At 34.4% G+C, this 20,963-nt stretch overlaps 1 protein-coding gene across 4 annotated transcripts in view; it reads left to right on the top strand.

The window, feature by feature from the left end:
* qin (tudor domain-containing protein qin) overlaps positions 1-20,963 on the top strand; it is a 202,748-nt gene that overhangs the window by 109,809 nt on the left and 71,976 nt on the right. Inside the window, exons 1-2 of one of the 4 annotated variants that reach the window (XM_089175623.1) lie at positions 13,344-14,063; positions 18,433-18,505. The exons of 2 other annotated variants lie outside the window; for them this stretch is intronic. Coding sequence is in view for 1 of the 2 variants with exons in the window: in XM_089175621.1 (XP_089031747.1) it covers positions 20,753-20,779 (27 nt within the window). In the remaining variant the exon portion in view is untranslated. Of the gene's footprint in view, positions 1-13,343; positions 14,064-18,432; positions 18,506-20,706; positions 20,780-20,963 lie in introns of those variants that run through there. One more of the 4 variants, XM_089175621.1, reaches the window with a different exon arrangement.

The following is a 20,963-nucleotide window of genomic DNA, read 5'->3' as shown; positions in this document are numbered from 1 at the left end:
AAAAAAAAGAGTGATCAGGGGGTGGAGTAGGGGTGGGAGCTAGTAAAGGGAGATAGTTAAAGAAGAGGCGATACCCTACCTACTACTACTTCTCTTGGTTGTTGTTTGGTAAGGTAAAAGTTCGCAAACCTGTATAAAGTGTATACCTGAGATATAAGTATAAAGTAGGAAAGAATTTTGTTAACGGGCCTTAAAAGAAGTAGCAGTTGTAGCAAAAGCAAAAGCAAAAGCAGCAGCTGCATAATAGTCACGCATCGTCGCGTACAATTTTCACGGTCGGTTGTGCAACGACGAGCAAGCAACACCTTTACTAAGACGATCATTTTCTTTTTTATACCCTGTTTCCCCTTCTTACCTTCCTTCATTTATAAAATAAATAAAGTAGACAAAAAAACGGTAGTTAGATAGACAGTGGTAGGAGGAGTTGGATTGGTAGGAGTGGGAGTGATAGAAGTGAGAGTGGGAATGGTGGGAGTGTTGAGAGTGGGAATAAAAAAAGAAGCAAATTATAACGAAGAAAAGACCAATATGCAAGCAGGTACCACTTTGATGATGATTTTCTTTTTCATAGTGAACAGTTCTCAAGTGGAAAAGAAAAATATGATGCTTTTCTTCAGTCTAAGACTGGAAGAAACCTTTTTTTTATAAATTATTATTATTTCTTTCTCTCTTCAACAACCATGCAATAATAATTTGATATGATTTTATAAAATCCATCAAATACAAACGAATTCTATTTATTTATAAAGAAATGAGCTATAGACGGTAAAAAAAAAGAAAGAGAATCACGTGAAGAACCTTATATTTTATCTATATAAATATACATTTATATAAATGTGTGTGTGTGTGTGTGTGTGTGTGTGTGTGTGTGTGTGTGTGTGTGTGTATGTGTGTGAGTCGTTCGAAGAGAAAGCTGCTCTCGGAGGTTTCGTTAAAAGCTCGACCGAGACCTTATTTAAAGTGAAAATTGCGGGCTCGTACCATGGACGAACAGAAACGTTATAGTAGTTGGTGAAAGGAGGATGAGAAAGAATGGGAATGAGGTGGGGAGGGGAGGGGGGAGTTAGAGAGAGGCCGGAGAATGCAAACATATATCGAATGCTGTCAGTATAAATTATTAAATATCGCGAAAGCCGTTTTCGGACGGGCAAGCGAGTTATTTTCGCGCATTTCACAATTTTCAGAACGGTTTAGCGTCAGCGTCTGCTACGTGGCGGAAGGGTGGGAGGGAGAGCCTGAGAGGTGGGGAGGGAGCTCGGAAAAGGGTGGGGGTGGAGAGACACGCTACAGTTTATACTCTCTTCGTACGCGAGATATATCGCAATGGGAAAAGGGGAAGGGAAGGGATGAGGTTGTAGTGGTAGGGGTGTAGCTGTATTCGTACATGGGGGTAAAAAAAAAGGTAGTTTTGTAGCTGTTTTTGGCGAATATTTCGAGTATTGTGGCGTATTCGCTATCCACTAAACACATTGCATCCCCTTCCCACCCACCCTCCTTGTTCAGGATTGCAAATCTCTTTTTAGAAACTCGTTGAAATTATTAATGTTCTTCATTAGGTGTTATATTCCAATTTAAAAAAAAAATGAAAGATAGAGAGAGAGAGAGAGAGAGAGAGAGAGACAAAAGATTGGATAGTGAAAGAGAGTAAGTTAACCCCATCTCTAATGCTGAAAAAAGTGGTAGGGGGAGAAAAGAGGACAGCATTGGTAAAAGGCTGTTATTTTGTGGATTTATGCATCATTTTTCGTTTCCGTTTGAGTATCATCTATATACTACGAACGTATAGAAAATTTATTCACGTTCGTACGTATCTATCTATCTAACTATCTATTTATCTATTCTATCGTATACTAAAATGTATGAATACTTGTATATGCGTGTGTATGTGTATGCATTTATATTATAACGATATTCGAGCATTTTCGACATTTCGTCATTTGCGGAAGCACCCTCCAACGTAACGTTTTGCATCGTTAAAGTGGTCGCTATTTTTCGATACTTCCTCCTGCTGCACCCTTTTCCCCTTCATCCCTGACGCAACTCTGCGTGCGTACAATCGCCAATACCAAATCTACAAACACACCATCACTACACCAGTTTACCCATCATTCTCGTTCGCTTCATTATCTCGTCGGTATTTTTCTCCTATTAGTTAGTTGTTTATTAATCGTCGAATATTTTTGCCTAACAGATAGATAGGAACGTATTCTCGAGTACTTACACACACACACACACACACACACACACACATAACTATGCATAACATATATATGCAGGTATGCAAAGGTACTCTAGAGAAAATTGTACATGTGTGGTGTGTGGTATACATGAAAAAAAAAAAGGATGAGTATGCAATATTTTTGCAATATCGTTTTGATCCTTTCAACTATTCTTTAATCAAAAGAAACAAAAAATTCATATTTTTTCTATCATTTATTTTCTATATTTATGAAAAAAAGATCATATCGTTTTTATAATGGTTTTCTTTAACCCTTTTAATTGAAGTATTTTTTATGGGACGAAATAGTTTTATTATAATTGCAATTTTTTTCGTTGACTGATGTCATTAACCAGATCAAATAATAAATTATATTATTTCTACTTATATAATAAAATAATTTTTTCTTCTTTAATTTTTTGCTTTTTACATTTTTTCTTGTATTACTATTTTATCTATTCCATTCTAATTGTGATATTATTTTGTATATTCTTACAATTTACTATATAGTTTAGAATTACATATTAAATCAACGTTTTATAACAGCATTCTACGTTTTTTTTTTTTTTATATAAGCAACCTATTTGAAAAAAAAAGAAACACACATGCACATAACACATATACAGGGAAAAATTAAAAAAAAGAAGAGAAAGAAATAAAAAAATAACTGATGATTCTTTGTCTTCATTATCTATGGATATATAACCAATGAAACACCCCTATCGACAGTATATTTATCCGCGTTGTCATAATTTTGTTTTCCATCCTAGGTATGTGTTAGTATGAAAGAGAGAGAGAGAGAGAGAGAGAATGTGTACCCACGCGTCAAGGGTGGGCTGGTGGGTGGGTGGTCCCACTGTATATACGTTGAAAAATACGCAATCGGGGGAGTGTGATGGCATAGCAACGGATGATCCGTTAAAACTGCTACATGACGAGCCATAATTCTGACTGATTAAATATGCATGGGATTTGGTGTACAGCACGATTCCGTGACGTGGCAATACTACGCACGGCTTTCCATCCTCTACTACTACAACCAACAACCCCCTTTTCCCTCATTTTGGACACCCCTGACTCAACCCCTTCCCTATCTCCGATTCCCATACATATATATATCTTTACCTTCACCAACAACCAACCAACCCCACCATCATCCCCTATTTAACTCATCCCTCATCAACTTCTCTCTTACTACCCTCCCAATATCATCCCCCTCTCCCTCCACTTTTTCCTCCTCCTCCATTTACCTTTGTCCGTTCGTTCTCCGTTCCTATCCCCTACTTTTTCCCTCAAATTTGCTTCAATTTGCTGTTTATCCGTTAAATGTACGATAAACAATGTGGATCTATCTCTCTCTCCTTCTCTCTCTCCTTCTCTCTCTCCTTCTCTCTCTCCTTCTCTCTCTCTCTCTCTCTGTCTATGTTCTCGCGATTGCGACCGATAAACAGCGGCCTCGTTGCGGGTATGATTTCATCGATCTCTTGTCTACTGTTCTTTCTTTTTTTATTTTATTTTTGTTGTTGTTCATTTCTGTTTTTTGTTAAATACGATTTCAGACGTTGCGTATTTTTTTATATTTTTTTAATGACATTTTGGTTCGGCTATGGTCAACATTTTTGTGCTAATAAATAAATGCGAGTGATTTTCGTACCTTTAATTTTGGTAATAAACAATATTATATATTTAAATTTTTGTTCGAACATAAAATATTTATTATATTAACTCCATAGCCCAAGTGTCGTTTATATATCGTAGAACGTTTCGTTTTAAAAATGAAAAGTTTTAACAGTTTGTTATTTCAGTCTTGATTATCCTTCCGTCTACTTTATACATTTCTTTTTAATTATATAATTCAAAGTTCGTTCTCTTTATCGGCATTGCCGCCAGATGCTTCGCGACGATTTTTCTTTTTCCTCCTCCTGTTTTCTTTCTTTTCTTTTCTTTCTTCAAGCAACGACGATTTCTTTTCATGGAAAATGTATATATAAAAGAAAATATAATTTATTCGATAGAAAGTATAACAAACGATATTAAATAGGGTTTGAGAATGATAGAAAATAAATAAATTTCTTCTTCTTCTTGTTTTTCTTTCGAAGCTTTTACAGAATCGAACAAATGGAACAAATTAAGTAGTTAAAAAAAAAAAAATAAAAAAAGAAATAAAGAAAAAGAAGATATTAAATAAAAACATTATTCGAAATGAATTTTTCTACAAATAATTATAAAATGTATTTCGGCAAATTGATTACAATTCAATAAAATAATTATTTAGTGTAGTACCTAAAAAAACCATCCCAGTCTTAAAAGAATATCTTTAACAAGAATTCAGAATATCGTAAATTTTTATAAGCTATTATGCATATATATTTATATATACATATATCTCTATATAGTATATATAGAAGTAGTAGTAATTCGATCGGGGTGTATGTTTTTTCCTAAATCTTTTTACCCCCTTTTCAGCACTTTACGCTACGGCATTTCATATTCGCGTCACGAAAATGCACGTATCGTGCGCCAGTTTTGAAAACATATCGCTAGGCGAGTACGTCCGGTACCCTTTCGGCGTATCGTTCGCGTACCGTTCGCGTACCGTTCGCGTACCGTTCGCGTATCGTTCTATTTGAAAAATTGCTCGTGGCCCGAATGAAAAATGTTTTTTTTATTCTTCTTCTATCATTTTGTTTTCCCTTTTATTTCTCTCTTCTCTCTCTCTCTCTCTCTCTCTCTCTCTCTCTCTCTCTTTTAGCGAGATATTTTCCACGAGTATGCACGAGAGATCACGAACGACATTTTTCGCGAATTTTTTGTTGTTGTTGTTGTTGCTTTTTTTCCTTCTACTCCCACCTCTACACCACTTTTTTCTCTATGTTTCTCGTGTATATCGTAAAGAGAAAAAAAAATTTATATATGCAACGTGGTAGTAGTAGTAGTAGTAAAGTACTAAACGCGTATACATGTGTTAGTTTTCTATTTTGTAAAGCTTAGGCAAAATCGTTTCTCAAAAGACCAATAGTCTCCTAAAACACGTAAATATCGATAATCTTTTACCTTTATCTGTGTATATATTTATGTATTTATATATGTATGTACATATGTATGTGTATATGTATGTATGTGTGTGTGTGTCAGATTTTCTTAAGTCAAACTCACGAGACGCAATTTAGTACGGCTTTCCTTTCATTGTACTTATACGTTTCGTAATTAACAAGCCACTTCTAATCTCCCGTGTTTCCCCCCTTCACCTTTCCCCCACTTTCCTTCCTTCCTTTCCTTCCTTCTCCTCTCCTCCACCTTTTCTTCCTCGTTGCTTTTCTCTCTTTCTCTTTCTTTGAATAAATAACTCTCAGTACTCGTGTTCTGTGTCTGTATGTGTGTATATTTGTTTATATTTGTATTTGTGTGTGTGGCTCTCTTGTTAAGCAGAAAGTGTTGAGGACTTTAAAGACTTTTCGGTCGAGAACTACTTTGGGGTTACTCAGCGATGTTAGTTGTGTAGTGGGGGTAATAGTGGTGGTATTGGGGGTAGTGGTGAGGGACGTCGTTTATTTGCACGAAGAAGAAACCCATTTATGCAGATTTCAACACGAATGTTCTTTTAGTTGATTGCTAAGGATTTTATCTGAGTATAGTTAAACCGCAAGTATTCATTTTCTGTCATAGATAGATAGAAAGAGAAAGAGAGATAGATAGATAAATAGATAGAAAGAAAGAGAAGTTAGGTTTATATCATCAAGTTTGGTTTGGTCCAGTGGTCAGTCGAGTATTAAATATATATTTACTTACTCTTTATTCTATTCGTTTAAATAACCCGTTTTACTTACTTTCTCCTTGAAACTTTTTTAAGAAATAACATTTCCTTACAGAACTATATTATCTTATTCTATTATAATGTTTTTAATACGCGGTTGGTATCATTGTGTGTGTGTGTGCTATTTGTGTAAATACGTAATTCGTTCGTCAAAGAAACGATCTAATATGTAATTCCAATTTATTTTTTTTCTGTTTTTTTTTCTTGCTTTTTTTTTTTACATATTAAAAAAAGAAAATAAATAGAAACCAAAAAAAGAAAACAGAAAACGCATTGGATAGGTTAGAAAAACTTTCACTCTGTTCGGTAAACTCTGACTGATTCAACAATTTTTTATTTTTTTATTGTTTTTTTTTTTAACACAACTATCCAGTATTTTTCGAGTAACCTTTTTACTGTTAGTGTTTTTTTATTCCATTTAATTTAAAGATATTATTTTTTGCTATGATTTGAATCGTTTATTTTGAAAGTGGTGTTAGTTCACTTTCTCTAAATACTAACTATTTATACATAAAAAGTTTACATTAAATTGAGCCTAAATTACGTGATATTTCTTTTTTTTTTTTTTTTTTTTTTTAATGAACTTATACACCACTTTCAAAATAAACGGTCTATTTATTAATCAAATTTCTACGTAATCGCGTTAAGATTGTAAATTAAGAAAAGATGGAAGAAAAAAAAATACAAAAGAAAAAATTAGTTAAAGTAAGGATCGGAAAATTGAAATGCGTGTTAAAAGCAAAGATTAAATCGAGGTTTCAGAAGTTCAGATACATAGAGAGAAAGAGAGAGAGAGAGAAAACTATGTTAAACCCCATAGCTTTCGCGAATGCCGATATAGTAAGAGAAGTTGAGACGTCCGTTCTCCTTGACGTGGAAAATGTTGGAAGTAAAAGGGGGTTTGGAAGGATAGAAGTAGAAGAGGAGAAGGAGGAAGGGGGTTTAGGTTGGGTGGGGTGGTAGTAGAAGGGGTGTGACGGACGGTTAATTAGACTTCAACTCCGAGTAGTAGTCAGCGATTGAATTCCCTTGGGGGCTGTAGTCCAAAACGTTCAACGCAAGAAACTCATAGTTATTGTCGGATAAATGATAAACGATGCTTATTAGTTTAACGCCATCCACAAATTTACTTATACAGGTTTTTAACTTGTATAAATAATATATATTTTCATCGTTCTAACATAAATGGTTAAAACCCCTAAAATCTTATTTTTAAGTATAATATTACAATAATTTGAATTATTAAATTGTTTATTATATTTCATTAATTTTAACTTTTGTTCTTTATAGCTTATTTCATTTTATTATTATTATTATTATTATTATTATTATTATTATTATTATTATTATTAACATTATTATTAATAATATTTATTTTAATGAATTGTTTTATGGATGCTCCAGTCACGCGTTGTTGTTGCTTTAATAAAAATGATAAAATTCTCAGATACTTATTTTTGCTCTTATTTCAAATAATTCTTAACGCAAAATTAAATCAAACGTTATAAATAAAAACGAATCGTTTATTATAAATTTACTTATTACCAGTAAAAATAATTCGATTGCTTATATATATATACACTCCTTTTGTTAACTACTATTCGTTATACTTTAAACGTTTTCGGTAAAAAAGTAAATATATATATATATATATAATCCTACACAACTTAAGCTTGTCTAAAGTATATAATATAATATAATATAATATACAAGTGGAACATTGGAAGCGTAGATACAATCCTGTTTGTTTGAATTTACGAGATCAACTGAGAAAGGTGTAAGCCGGTGGGTGTTGAACGGAGTCACGTACACCTACTCTTTTCCTCTTCACACAAACACGTATATAAACACACACATACACACATACATTCTCTCTCTTTCTGTTCATTGCCTAGAGAAACTAAAAAATAAACAAGCGTCAAGCCAACTAGAACATGATCTTTCTTGTTGAAAAGACTTATCCTCTCTCTTTTCTCACAACACTCCCCTCCTCTCCCCTCTTTCCCCTCACCTTCTCGCGCTTCATACACACCTTTCCTCACCTCTCCCTTCTCCTGTTCTTTCGTTTCTTCCCTTTCCCCATCCCCCTCATTCTTTTTCCTTCAAGCGAAGCTTAAATCCGCCTTCCCCTTTCTCGCACCTATACATATATACCTGTGTATACATTCACATATACTGTTGTAAACACACACACATATGTATATATATATATATATTGATATACATATATAAATGTAGGTGTACGTGCTTAATTCGCGTTCGGGCTACGTTGAAAATCCGACACGCGAAAATCTCGTTCTAATGCCTAGCGTTATTTCCTTCCTCTTTACTGAGAAAGTGTAAAATAAACATTCATAGGATATACACTATATTACTTTATTATCTATTTCTTTTCTATTTCTTTGTCTATTTTTTTTTTTTTTTTAATTATTATTACTCTTACTTAAACGTCTTAGAAAAGAAAATTGGTATCATTTATCATAATTCATTATCCAATTAATATTATAGATCAAAATATATACTCTGCAGGTTTTCTTCGAACAATTAAGAAATTATTTTCTAATCTATGTTAATTTATATATTTTACAATCAGATTATTAAAATTGTACTCATAAAACTAGTACTACTAAAACTATTACCACTATCTTAACAATTAATAGGTAATTATAATAGATTGGTAAAATATGTAATTCTCTAACTATATTTAGAAACAATTTTTCATGAAACCATTACACGTTAACTGTAACTGCATATCCTTTTACAGACTCTTCTTTCTTTTTTTATCGAAAAAAATTGTAACACACATCGAGATACAATATCAAATAGGGCTAAAAGGGGGTGAGAGGTGGAAGATATGTATGTAGGTAAGTAGATAGATAGATAGGTAGGTAGGTTCAAGTCATACTTTCACGATTAAAACGTCGCGCTAGAGTACTTGTATCAAGTATCGTGCCTCACAGTAGGAGAAAGATAGTAAAAAACAGAAAGAGAGAGAGAGAGAGTGAGAGAGGGTTTATAGAGGGTTCCGGATGGGTGAGAGAGAAAAGGGGGAGTGGAGGATTGAAGAGAGAGATAGATGAGCGGGGATAGAAGGTAGAGTTGGCAAAGGGGTCGGGAATTGGGGGGGTGGTGATGGTGATGGTGGTGGTAGTGGTAGTGGTACCTAGTGGTGGTAGTGGTGGGTGCTGAGGAGGGGGTGAAAAGGCGGATGGGAAGAGGCGATATCGATTACAGGCGTATTCAACGGAGCGTAGATTCGCGATAAAGCAGTCCCTGGGCTTGTACGAGCCTGTGCAGCGTAATGAAATAATACCTAGCGTTAGAAGAAGAGAGAGAGAAAAAGAGAGAGAGAGAGAGAGAGATATCAATTCTACCGATCCCAACCTACGGTCGAAAATCTGCCGCAGGCATTTTACCTGCATCCAACTCTTTCTCTCTCTCTTTTTCTCTTTTTCTCTTTCTCTTGTACACCGTCACCGATTGGCGCTGCAATTTTCGAGCTCGTATGGCGCATCAAGTGGTGCAGGAGGAGGAGGGGGAAGGAAAGGTTTGGAAGAGATAGGTGGTGGTGGTAGTGGTGGTGGTTGATGGATGTATAGAGAAAAAGGTTTGGATCTGAAAATGAATACTAAAATGAGAAAAGAGGTTGTTGCGTGTATTATACATCGATTTCTTTCCCTTATTCCTTTATTCATTCATTTCTTCATTACTTCCTTTTATTCTTCTGTATCTTCATCTGGTATAATTATAAGCATTTGTGAAAAGAAAGAAAAGTATTCTCGTATTAGACAAAGTTACTTATCACTGCCTATACGTACTTTTTTATTATCTACTAGTTGTGCCTAATCACGCGTTGCTGTGGCTCAGTCTGATTAAATAGAAAAGAAAAAGTAGAGAAATCATAAATTTTTAAAATGTTACACCTCCCTCCTCCGAGACGAACTCGATTTCCGTCCTCCCGGCCTTTTAAAGGAACCTTAATCTTTCCCTACACTAAAAGACATATAACCGCATTTTTCCTGTAAAAGATAACCTAACTTACCCCCTCCCCCCTTTAGAAGATGACATAGAGTAATTAATCGTTTTCGGACACGTGTCCACTCTCAGCCACCACATAAGAAAGTGTGCTATTCTTATATATATATAAATTAATTCTGACCACTACGACACCCATGTCCAAATTGAATACGTACGAAAAGGATTAATATAATAAAAACTTAGCTATATGCGAATACAACATTGTGTCATAATTTCAAGACAATCTGTAAAATATTTTCAAAGATTTCAAACAAAATCTCTCTCTACATTTTTTTATATATAGACTTTTCTATACGAAATAAAAAAAAAAGAGGAGAGTGGTTAAAAGATAGGAGGAGTAGGAGGAGGAGCTGTTGCTACTGCTGCTGCTGTTGCTGTTACTGCTGTTGGTATTCCAACGACTTAATCACATTGAAACGGCTCTGAGCACGTCAGTTTCCCTCGAAACACGTTGTGTTTCTCTGATTTCATCCGATATTGTTACCTCGTTGTCGTCAACGTTCTCTTTCCTCACTCCTCTCACTCCTCTTCTCTGCTATCTTCTCTTCGTCCTGTTTTCAGACGGACACCAAATCAGAGTATAGAGAGATTCCTCGAAATACATCGTGGTAGTAACGTGTTAGTGATAGAAGAGAGAGACCAACCAACTCACCACCACCACCATCCCCATAACCTAACCTAGGATAAAACGGTATAGAATTTGCCCGTCCCATTTTCTACTGAGCGAGTAAACGATAGAGATTGAGAGGTATAGGAATGCAAAACTGTATATATGTGTACTCCACACAAATATATATATATATATATATAGAATGAGAAAGAGAGAGAGAGAGAGAAAGAGAGAGAGAGAGAGAAAGAGAGAGAGAGAGGGAATAACACGAGGAAAATACAACTAACCGAAATACTAGTGAGGACTGTTGCGTTTAGAACAAACCCATGTTGCTGTTGCTGCATGCATCTTCTCTCCTTTTCGAAAGCAGTTTCAGATAGAACGATTGAGAGAAACGAAGAGAAAGAGAAATAGAGAGAGTGAGAGAAATGGATGGATGAACTCGTTTGCGTCGGTAATTCTCTCGTGTCAGAGAATTCCAGATACAAACGGGGCCCCTACCACCCTCATACCCGTACATAACACTACCACCACACACACACACACACACACACTTCCTCTCTCTCCTTCTCTTTCTCTTCTCTTGTCTTCTCTTCTCTTGACCGTTCTGGACTGTTGCGTACCTGCTTGTCCGTTCAATCCTTCTATCAAAGTACTCCATCTCTATTTCTGTCTCACTTTATCTTCATCTAAATCAATCGATCTATCGATTGATCCTGTTTTTTTATTTTTTCTATTTTTCTGCTTTTTGTTTTTTTTTTGTTTTCTTAACTATGCCTCTCCTACCTACCAACCTCCCACGTTTCTTCCATCAAAGTATATTCTATTCCTTTTTCAGTCCGATATATGTGTTTTTTATGTTTATTTTAAAATAAATCCGATCGTGGGAAATCGATGAATCGTATTTTCTTCCTTCATACCACCTACTATTACTACTCAAACCTAACCACCACCACATTACAACCCCCTCCTCCAAGAACATCTTCCTATTACAGTTCGAATTTCCATCCTGCTATTAACCCGTCTTTCTATACCCGTTCATCCGAACGTCTATTTTCTATTTTGTATCTTTTACTATCTTCTATCTATCTATCTATGTATCCTATCTCTTTCTTTTTTTCTCTGTATGTCTGTCTGTCTGTCTGTCTGTCTGTCTGTCTGTCTGTCTGTCTGTCTGTCTGTCTGTCTTTTTCACCCATCGTCAATCGGTAATCAGTGGAAGAGCGATTAATCCTACGTTCGATATACACAAACGCCGTTGGTGGCCTCTCACACAGAAAATCTACCTTTGTTTTTCAGATCCTTGCTTGCTTGCTTGCTTGCTTGCTTGCTTGCTTGCTTGCTTGTTTGCTTGCTTGCTTGCTTGCTTGCATAAGGAAAGTAGGTTATCGCAAAAATAGGTCTCGTTTATTATCACTTATAAATACGTACATCACATACAAATACACATGTACGTAACTGTAGACATATATATAACATATATACTCACCCCACTCACATATCACGCATTCTCTTTATCCCATGATGTATATCACGAGAAAGTTTTGTTTTGTTTTGTTTTGTTTTCTATTTTTTTTACCCTCACCCTTTTCCCCTCCCCCACTTTCCCTTCCCTTCTACTCCTACCCTTTTTTTATATTTATTTATTTTTATGTGGTTTCTCTTTACCCTGTACGCGCATTTGTGCGTTCGTGTGTGCTGTGTGTTTCTCTTTCGTTTTTTTTTTTTTTTTTTTTACAAAATAGATTAAATAATTTCTAGCTCAATGAATAGGCATTGAATTTATGCTAGATATTCATTCGTAGAACGAAATGTTATCAATCTTAACCCATTACCCGCCACAATATGGAAATGCTAAAAAAAGAATTGTATAATGATATTTATAATAACCAAATAGAACAATTTTCCACCAATTTTTTTAAATTCTTTTTTTATTATTATTTAAATATAACAATTATTTTATATCGTTAAATATTGATTTAAAGTAAATTAATGAGAATCTTTATTATTTCTTTTATTTAAATATAAAAATTATATTATATCATTAATTATTATTTAAGATGAAATATAAGTAAAGTATTCGTCGAGATAAGACTTTTTTTGTATGAATATTATCTTTAAAGTATAGAGAAATAGAACCGGGATTAGTTTTAATGCGTTCGAAAAAAAAAAAGAAAAATAGAAATTTTATTAGAATTATCGAAATCTACATTTTTACAAAATATCAATGCAGTAAAATAAAATAATATAATAAATTAAATTGAGTATTGTTTTTTCAATTTAAAGCATCTCAAATTATGTTGAATGAGGTTAAGTCCCTTCGAAATTTTATAACAAATCAGATTGTTAATTTTGAAAGTGTCCTAACTTCAATTGGCAATTATTAATTTCCGATTGTCTGTAATTACTCGTAATGATAGAGATTTTATCGTGATAGAAATATCATAAAAAGAAATAATTTATTGTTTGTAGGAAAATTTAACCCACTAAGAATCATCACTGCGCAGGTGCGAGAAAATAATTACATTAGAATGAAAAGAATGTTAAAATTAAAACGTTATAATATCAAATTCTCTTTATTAGGAATATTATTACCGTTGTACACATGCGCAACGTTCGGAAAGTCATATAAACAACATATAATGAAAGAATTTTGACAGATGACAACGTGTCAGTTTGAAGGTGAATTTCGACGAGGACGGTACTCCGATCATATACCTGGTGTTTTTAGGTAACAATATACATTTCTTTCGATTAATTAACAATTATTTTAGTATTCTAATACATTCTACTTACATTATGGGACAATTTAATGCACGAAGTCATCACTGAACAGGTGCGATAAAATAATTATGTTAGAATGAACAAAACTGTTAATATTAGAATGTTATAATCCTAATTTTTATTTATTACATATTATATTCCTATTATACGCATGTGTATATAACGTGATTTACGTAATTCAAAAATGTTTTCAATCGTAAAAATTATGTTTCTGAAGTGTTTTAAAGATATGTCAAATAAATTGAGTATTGTTTTTTTCAATTTGAAGCATCTTAAATTATGTTGAATGGAGTTGGGTTCCTTCGAAATTTTATAACAAATCAGATTGCTAATTTAGAAAGTGGCCTAACTCCATTCGTGGCTAGAAAACGCATATTATTTATCATATTTTAATAAGTAGGAACTTTAAATTTAACACCCTTAAATACACTTAAGCAGTATAACTCGTTAGTATCTTGTACGTATATTTTTCATTACATTGAAACGCAAACCCTTCAATATCAGGGACCAAGGAGCATAGGAGCATAGGATCCTGAGGACCAAGCAGCATACACGGCGAGTGCAGTCAACTTATCTATGAGAAATCACTTAAGAATTGGGTAAATTTCATAGTAATCAAGTTTTTTTTTTCATTAAAAATGAATAATATAATTTTAAAAAGTGGCTCATGAAAACCGTGTTCGAAAAAAGTCTTGGTCTTGAATGGGTTTAAAAAGAAAAGTAGTATTCCACTTTCTGATAATTTCTCAAAAAAAATTTCGAACGAGGATAACTTTCCATATTGAAAGATATCGTTTCAAATTTTATTTTTCTTTTTTTTTTTTTTACCAGTTGTTCCTGTTCTCATTTACTCTTCTTTCCCTCTGAAATTCCTTTCTTCTTTTCCATTTAACATTAATTGGTAAAGTATCAACGTTATTTATCAAAATTTTTACTCGCTTTCACTTGTGTTAGTTTTTAAAGTATTTAAAAGAAAATAAATAAGAAAAAAAGAAATAATGAATGAATGAGAAGTAGAAAACACAAGAAGTCGTGAATATTTCAAATCGAATTTTATTATCGAAGTTTGAAATCACGAAACATGGGTTCGTTGATGCGACATTCTCACATTAACTTTCTCTTTTAGGATTTTACACCATTAACTGTTCGTCGTTTGACGTTATTACGAGTAGTCTTAACTTATCAGGGTCATCAAGTAAGCAAACTTGCTTCCTCGTTTAAAATACTCACTTATTTTTATCTTTATATATATGTGTCTATGTGTGTGTGTGTGTTTCTCTCTTGTTTCTTCGAGAGACAACGATGTAATGAAAAATATTTCCGTTCTTTTTCCAATAGTAGAAATTTCTATCGTGAATGTTAGTATAACCAATCGAATGTCGTTATTAACGTGTATTAATAAAAAACTTTAGTGTCTCCTAGACGAGTACTTAGAAACATTTTAACGAATTGCAAACGTGACTGACGTTTATTGTTTTTTGTTTTTTTTATCACTTCTGTAATAAATATGTTTTTAACAAATAATAATTCTTTTTATTTTTTTCTTGTTCAACGCGTTTACAAAAAAATAAATATTTATACAAATTATATATAATAATAAATATATAATATTAATTATATAATATTTTAATAATCTTTTTTTTTTTGAAACCCAAATAAAAATTGGTATCTATGGGAAGTAAGGAAGGTAAAAGTTAAATCAAGAATAAATTGGTGTTAATTTAAATTATTGATAGTGTTGAAGAAATCGAAGGACGACACCAACGTTCGTACTACGACAACAGTCTATTTTCGATTATACTCGGGCATCGAAATCTCCGATAGAAGGCGTCGTATATTCCCAGTTACATCCTCCCATCTTTTTATAATTTCTTTCTTCTATATTTATTTAGTATAATTAATATTTAGTGACATTTAGTATTTATATATATATTTAGCGATGGAAGTTAAAAGGTCGTCACTAATCGTCCATGACATTTTCATCATTTTTTTTTTATTTATTATTCAGACAATTAAATTTAAATCTCTACGTCAATTCCTTTTCTACCTTTTTTTTGTTCTGTTTTATTTTTTAAATTATTTCAATATAATTGAATGATAAATATTGATAAAAATCGAACCGAAGGGAACTGTTAAATTGAAATCCTTCGTTTAAATAAACGTTTCCATCTAATTATCATTTATTAAATTCATTTCAAAAATAATCTGACGGCATCGTTTAACATTTCCATCGAATTCATTAAAAAAAAAAAAAAACACCAGAACCATGAATCTTCCTGGTTTTGATTTTTATCTTGAAATGATGTCATGAAATGGTCGTTAAAAAAGTATTAGTAATAATAAAAAATAAAAAAAAACAGATGAAAAGGAAGAAGATTTTGAAGAAATTATATGCGTTGAAAAAAAATTTCATATTAAAGAAAAAAAAAAGAATAAGAAACAAATTTGAAGAAAATATATTTAAATACAGTAATAAAACAAGCTACAACAAAATATACAATTCCACGTTGATAAATTCATAGAAAAGTAAATTCAAGAGAATCCTGTCTGTTCATTCGTTCGTTCATTCCTTCGTTTTGCAAGGATAGTAGCGTACAATCTTATATTTTCCTTTTCGTACCATGACATTCCTCGCTTGCTTGCTTCCAGAGTCCCTCTTTTCCTCTTCTTCTTCTCTTCTTTCACCATCATCGCCATGACTCGGCAATCGCGCGTCAAAGATATCATCCCTCTTCTCTTTTTCTCCTGCCTCCTCACCCCTTTTGCATCCCCAACTCCCCCTTTTTCCTCTTCTTCCGCGAGTTTTCAGACGAGACTCGCGTTTTCCTTGTTATTCGCATATTTCTGGATACGAGAACCGGCAAATTCTAGTTTATCTTATGACTGTGAAGGGGTGGCTTGGGGGAGGGGGTGTTGTAGAAAAGAAGGAAGGAAGGAAGGAAGGAAACGAGCATAACGAAATCCACGTCTTCCAACTCTTCTTCTTCTACTTCTTCTTCTTCTTCTCTTTTCTGTTGTATCCTTTTTTATTTTATTCGTATCCTTTGTGAAATTGAGAGAAAGTAAATGAACGAATAACGAAATGACGTTAACATTTCTTACCCTCCCCTCCACCCCCTTCCATCTTCCTACAAAATCTTTTCTTTTCTTTCCTTTCCTTTTTTTCGTACTATTTTTCTTTCTCATCTAGATGTCACGATATTAAACGGGGGTGGAAGTGGGGTGGTGGTAGTGGGAGGCAACAGAGGGACGAACTTTTTCTTCGTGAGAGTCAAAATTCAATAATATCTCGCTGATAAAGTATGAAATGGCCATTTCGTATCAAAAAGAGAGAGACAGAGATAGAAGTCGATACACTACAGGGTTGAATGAAAAACGAAACGCGACAAAAAGAAAGAGAAAGAAAAAGAGAGAGAATAATCCCCCAATGAAAAAGAAGAAAAAAGGAAACGTTCTGGTGAGTGGGTGGGGGTTGAATATAAGGGGTTAGGATAGTAGAGAGAACGAACAACCCCCGTCGATCAGATGGAGAGAATTTTTACTGGGCTCGCGTTGCGAATGCTGCAAAATATCATCGACATCTGTGGCCCGGGGCCCTGCCGCGTCATTGGACGCCGAAAATTAACATGCGAACGACCAGGAAAAAAATATCGACGATTTAAAAAAACCCCCCGATTCTCAATAAGAGAGACGGACAGAGAGAGAGAAAAAGAAAAACCTACGGTAGATGGAAAAAATGAGTAAGAGAGACAGAAAATGAAGAGGGAGGAATGGGAGGGGGATATAATTGCGATCATCCAAGCTTTGGGAGTACGTACTGTGATGTTGTACGTATTCCATCCTCTAACACCCTAACCCTCCCCAACTACATTTTATCTGTGTGTGCATCTATGCCAATAGGAATATTTACGTAGTTTTACGGTCTTGTGTGTATTTGCTGTTTGTATATGTGTTTATATATGTGTGTGTATGTGTGCAGTGCGTTTGGAGAGAAATTGTGGGGGTGGGTGTGGTCACGGGGAAAAAAATAAATATCAGAGTGGTTCTGAGCGACGAGACCGCACTTCCCATTCTCCTACCCCCTCCTTCTCGATATATTTCTCTCTTACTCTGCTTTATCACTCATTTTTCTCTCTCATTCTCTCTCTCTCTCTCTCTCTCTCTCTCTCTCTCTCTCTCTCTTAGTCTCTCTTTTTGCACCTTTTCTCTCGTTCGTCTACTCGCATCTCTCTGATTTCTTTTTTGTTTCTTTTTTCTATTTTTCTTTTCTCTATCTCATCCTTTAACTTCTTTCTCATCTCACTCCCACCCACTTCCTCAACCCCTCATTGCTTTTGTTTTTCTTTTATACACGCGCACATCTTTCGATCGAGTCCACGTGAGAATTACGAGAGAGAGAGAGAGAGAGAGTTAGGTTTGCAATATCATCAGAAACATTTTTCTTTTTCTTTTTTTTTTTCTATTTTATTTTATTTTATTTTTTGTTTTTTTTTTTTGTTTTATCAAGAAGTCAATATAAAGTCTGTTTATCTGTGTTTCTTCTTCTACGATTTTGTTTTAAACCAAATGATGATGTACCCTCGAGGTTGTTGTTGTTGTTGTGGTAGTGGGTGGCTGTCCCCTTTGACGTCACCGCGTATTTCTTTATATATTCGGATTTATTAGAAATTAAAATAAAAAATGTCAACTATTCGGTTTGATCATTTCTATAAAAAAAATATCTCAACTTGACGCGCATAATGTGTGGAGTATTTTTTTTTATTATGTCTTTTCTGATAAATCTGATAAACGATAAGTCGTTTAAATATTATACATGAAATTATGGTACTCAACAATTCGTAATCTGCGAATAAATAAAAAAAAAGAGAAATGGAAATGAATATTTGTATTTTAATTTTAATTTTAATTTGATTTATCGTTTACATACATTAATGAGATTACATATGTTTTGTTTTCTTTCTGTTTCAGGTAAGATTTTTTCATAATGAAGATAAAATGAAAGAATTATTAACAACGATGGCTTGTAGGGAAAGAAGGTGTGGTAAGTCATTTGAGTTTGGTATTTTTCTTCAATACATTTAACTACTAATTTCTTCGATTTTATATTTCAAACCGATGAAAAGTACCTAGTTCATTTATTTTACAAAATAATTTTATTTATGATTTATGATAACAAAAATAAAATGACTTTTAATCGCGATGTAGATTTGAAAAATAAATACAAGAAAAATAAAAAAGTAAAATAAATTCGTTTAAAAACGTAATAATTGCAATTACACGATGATTATGATAACGAAGAGAGGTATAGAAAAAAAAAGAATTAAAATAATAAAAAAAAAATAATAGTATATCCGTTATCATCAACTATATTCTCTACGTCGTCGTCATTATCATCATCGTCATCATCATCGTCATCGTTACAGAAAATGCATAATATTTTCTACCCCAGGAATCATCATTAAATTCGGTTACCGTTAATGACGTCATTAAATTCTTCGATGCGTCGTCGACGACTATCTTTTACAACGTGTGACAAGCGTACGTACCACATCCATCTACTGCCCTGATTTATTTATTTTTCTTTCTTGCAGCACCCTAACCACCCTCTTCCCTTTCCCCAACCAACCCAAGTCTCCTACATTCGCGTATTTTCAAATTTATACGTTGTCGAACATCGTCACTTTTTTTCTTTATATTTCTTCAATCTTCTTTCATCGGGGATGATTATTGGGATGAGGATGAGGATGAGGGTGAGGATAGGGGTGATAAATCTTCGTAATCTTTTAAATATTCGAGCAACGGTAAACGACAAAATTAATTCAGCAAGGTTAACTTTTTTTCTTTTACATTTAGAAAAACAACTCGATGGTTATTGGGTGGTGATTGGGGTGTATGTAGGGGTAATAAACTTTTGTAATCTTTTAAATATTCGAGCAACGATAAGCCATGAAGTTATTTCAACAAGGCTAACTTTGCTTTTTCTACATTTAGAAAAAAACTGGATTGAGGTTTGATTTGTTGTTTTACATATACGTAAAAAAAGAAAAACACGAGTAAGAAAAACTTCTGATGAGAATTAACAGAACAGGAAAAAAGGGTGTGGGGGAAAGAAAAGAAGTAAAACGAGAGTGAGAAAATTAAAAGAAGAAACTTGTCGCATGTCGTTAACGTGTGAGGTGTTCGTAATGAATACGAGTTGAGTACGTCGGCCATATTGATTTTATTTTCCCGCCCAATTCGAAAAAGAACTAGCAAAGAGAAATAGAAAAAGAGAGAAAGAAAAATATGATCATACATTCCCAGATACGGGGTCTACCATATATCTCGTAATTGTTATTTTGATGGTGTTTTCACGTTGTCAATTCGTACGCGGTTGGCATATTCAGTTGTTTTCACCGTTAGAATGATCCTAGCTAGGTTAGCCAGCCAACTAGCAGTAGTAGTAGCAGTAGTAGTAGTTGTATTTAATAATACTAGGTGTTGATCAGAGCAGACTGCGCGTGTTCTCCCTGTACGAGCAATCGTCATTTCACCGTGTATTGGTTTCGTTTTTCTACGCGGTGAGAACCGCATGCCGGCAAATTATTTTCTTTTTGCATAAACAAAGCCGCAAAACTTGAAAGAGGAGTTTAAATTGTTCGCTAGTTTTACGTGCCCGCGGCTTTTTTCCTCCCACCCTCATTCTACTTTTGAACCAACCAACCCCTCCTCCACGTTCAACAAGCCCATCCAGCCTGTAGCAATCCTCCTCATCCCCTTCCTCTCTCTTTTTCTCGCTCGTATACACGCACGAACGCATTTTATTTCCTGTTACTAGCAACAGCATACTCTGTCAATGTTGTGTGTTGCTGTGTATTACTACTACTACTACTACTACTACTACTACTACTACTACTACTACTACTACTACTACTATTACTACTATTACTACTACTGGCTTCTACTACTACTGCTGCTACTGCTGGTGGTGCTGTTGGCGCAGTTTGCTGTCCATCAGAAAAGATCCCGGGATGCGAGACTGCGCTTGAAGCCCATTGATTAACCGTTGTCTGATGCACGTTGGCAACACGCGAGCGCGTGCGTCATGTGAACAGCGAGCAAAAGAAAGAGAGATGTGTAGGAAGTTGTGGTTATGGTGGTAGTGGTTGGTGGTGGTGGTAGAGGTGGTTATGGTGGTGGTGGTGGTGGTGGTGGTGGTGGTGGTGGTGGTGGTGGTAGTTACCCGCGTGTTCTTCCTACACTCTAGTCGGCTTCGTGTGAACCAACTGGGCTACGCGTTACTGGTCGAATGTTTTTGAGAGGAGGAAGACCTGGGGTAAGTGGGTGGTGGTCGTGCTGGTAGGTTGGGAATAAAACAGGTAGGGCGCGGCGGCCTCTCTCTTTCTCTGCACCCCCCCCCCCCGTTTATGAAAACTTTGTGCGTCGGCTGCGACGCACCCACGAATAAAATAACGCGTTGCGGATTATTTCTCTCTCGGTTTTCAACCCCCCAACCATAT

The sequence above is a fragment of the Polistes dominula genome, unplaced genomic scaffold, assembly GCF_049000335.1.
Source record: "Polistes dominula isolate Pdom_NZ unplaced genomic scaffold, Pdom_raw_medaka contig_17, whole genome shotgun sequence".
Lineage (NCBI taxonomy): Eukaryota > Metazoa > Arthropoda > Insecta > Hymenoptera > Vespidae > Polistes > Polistes dominula.
This window is presented reverse-complemented; position numbering and strand designations above follow the sequence as displayed.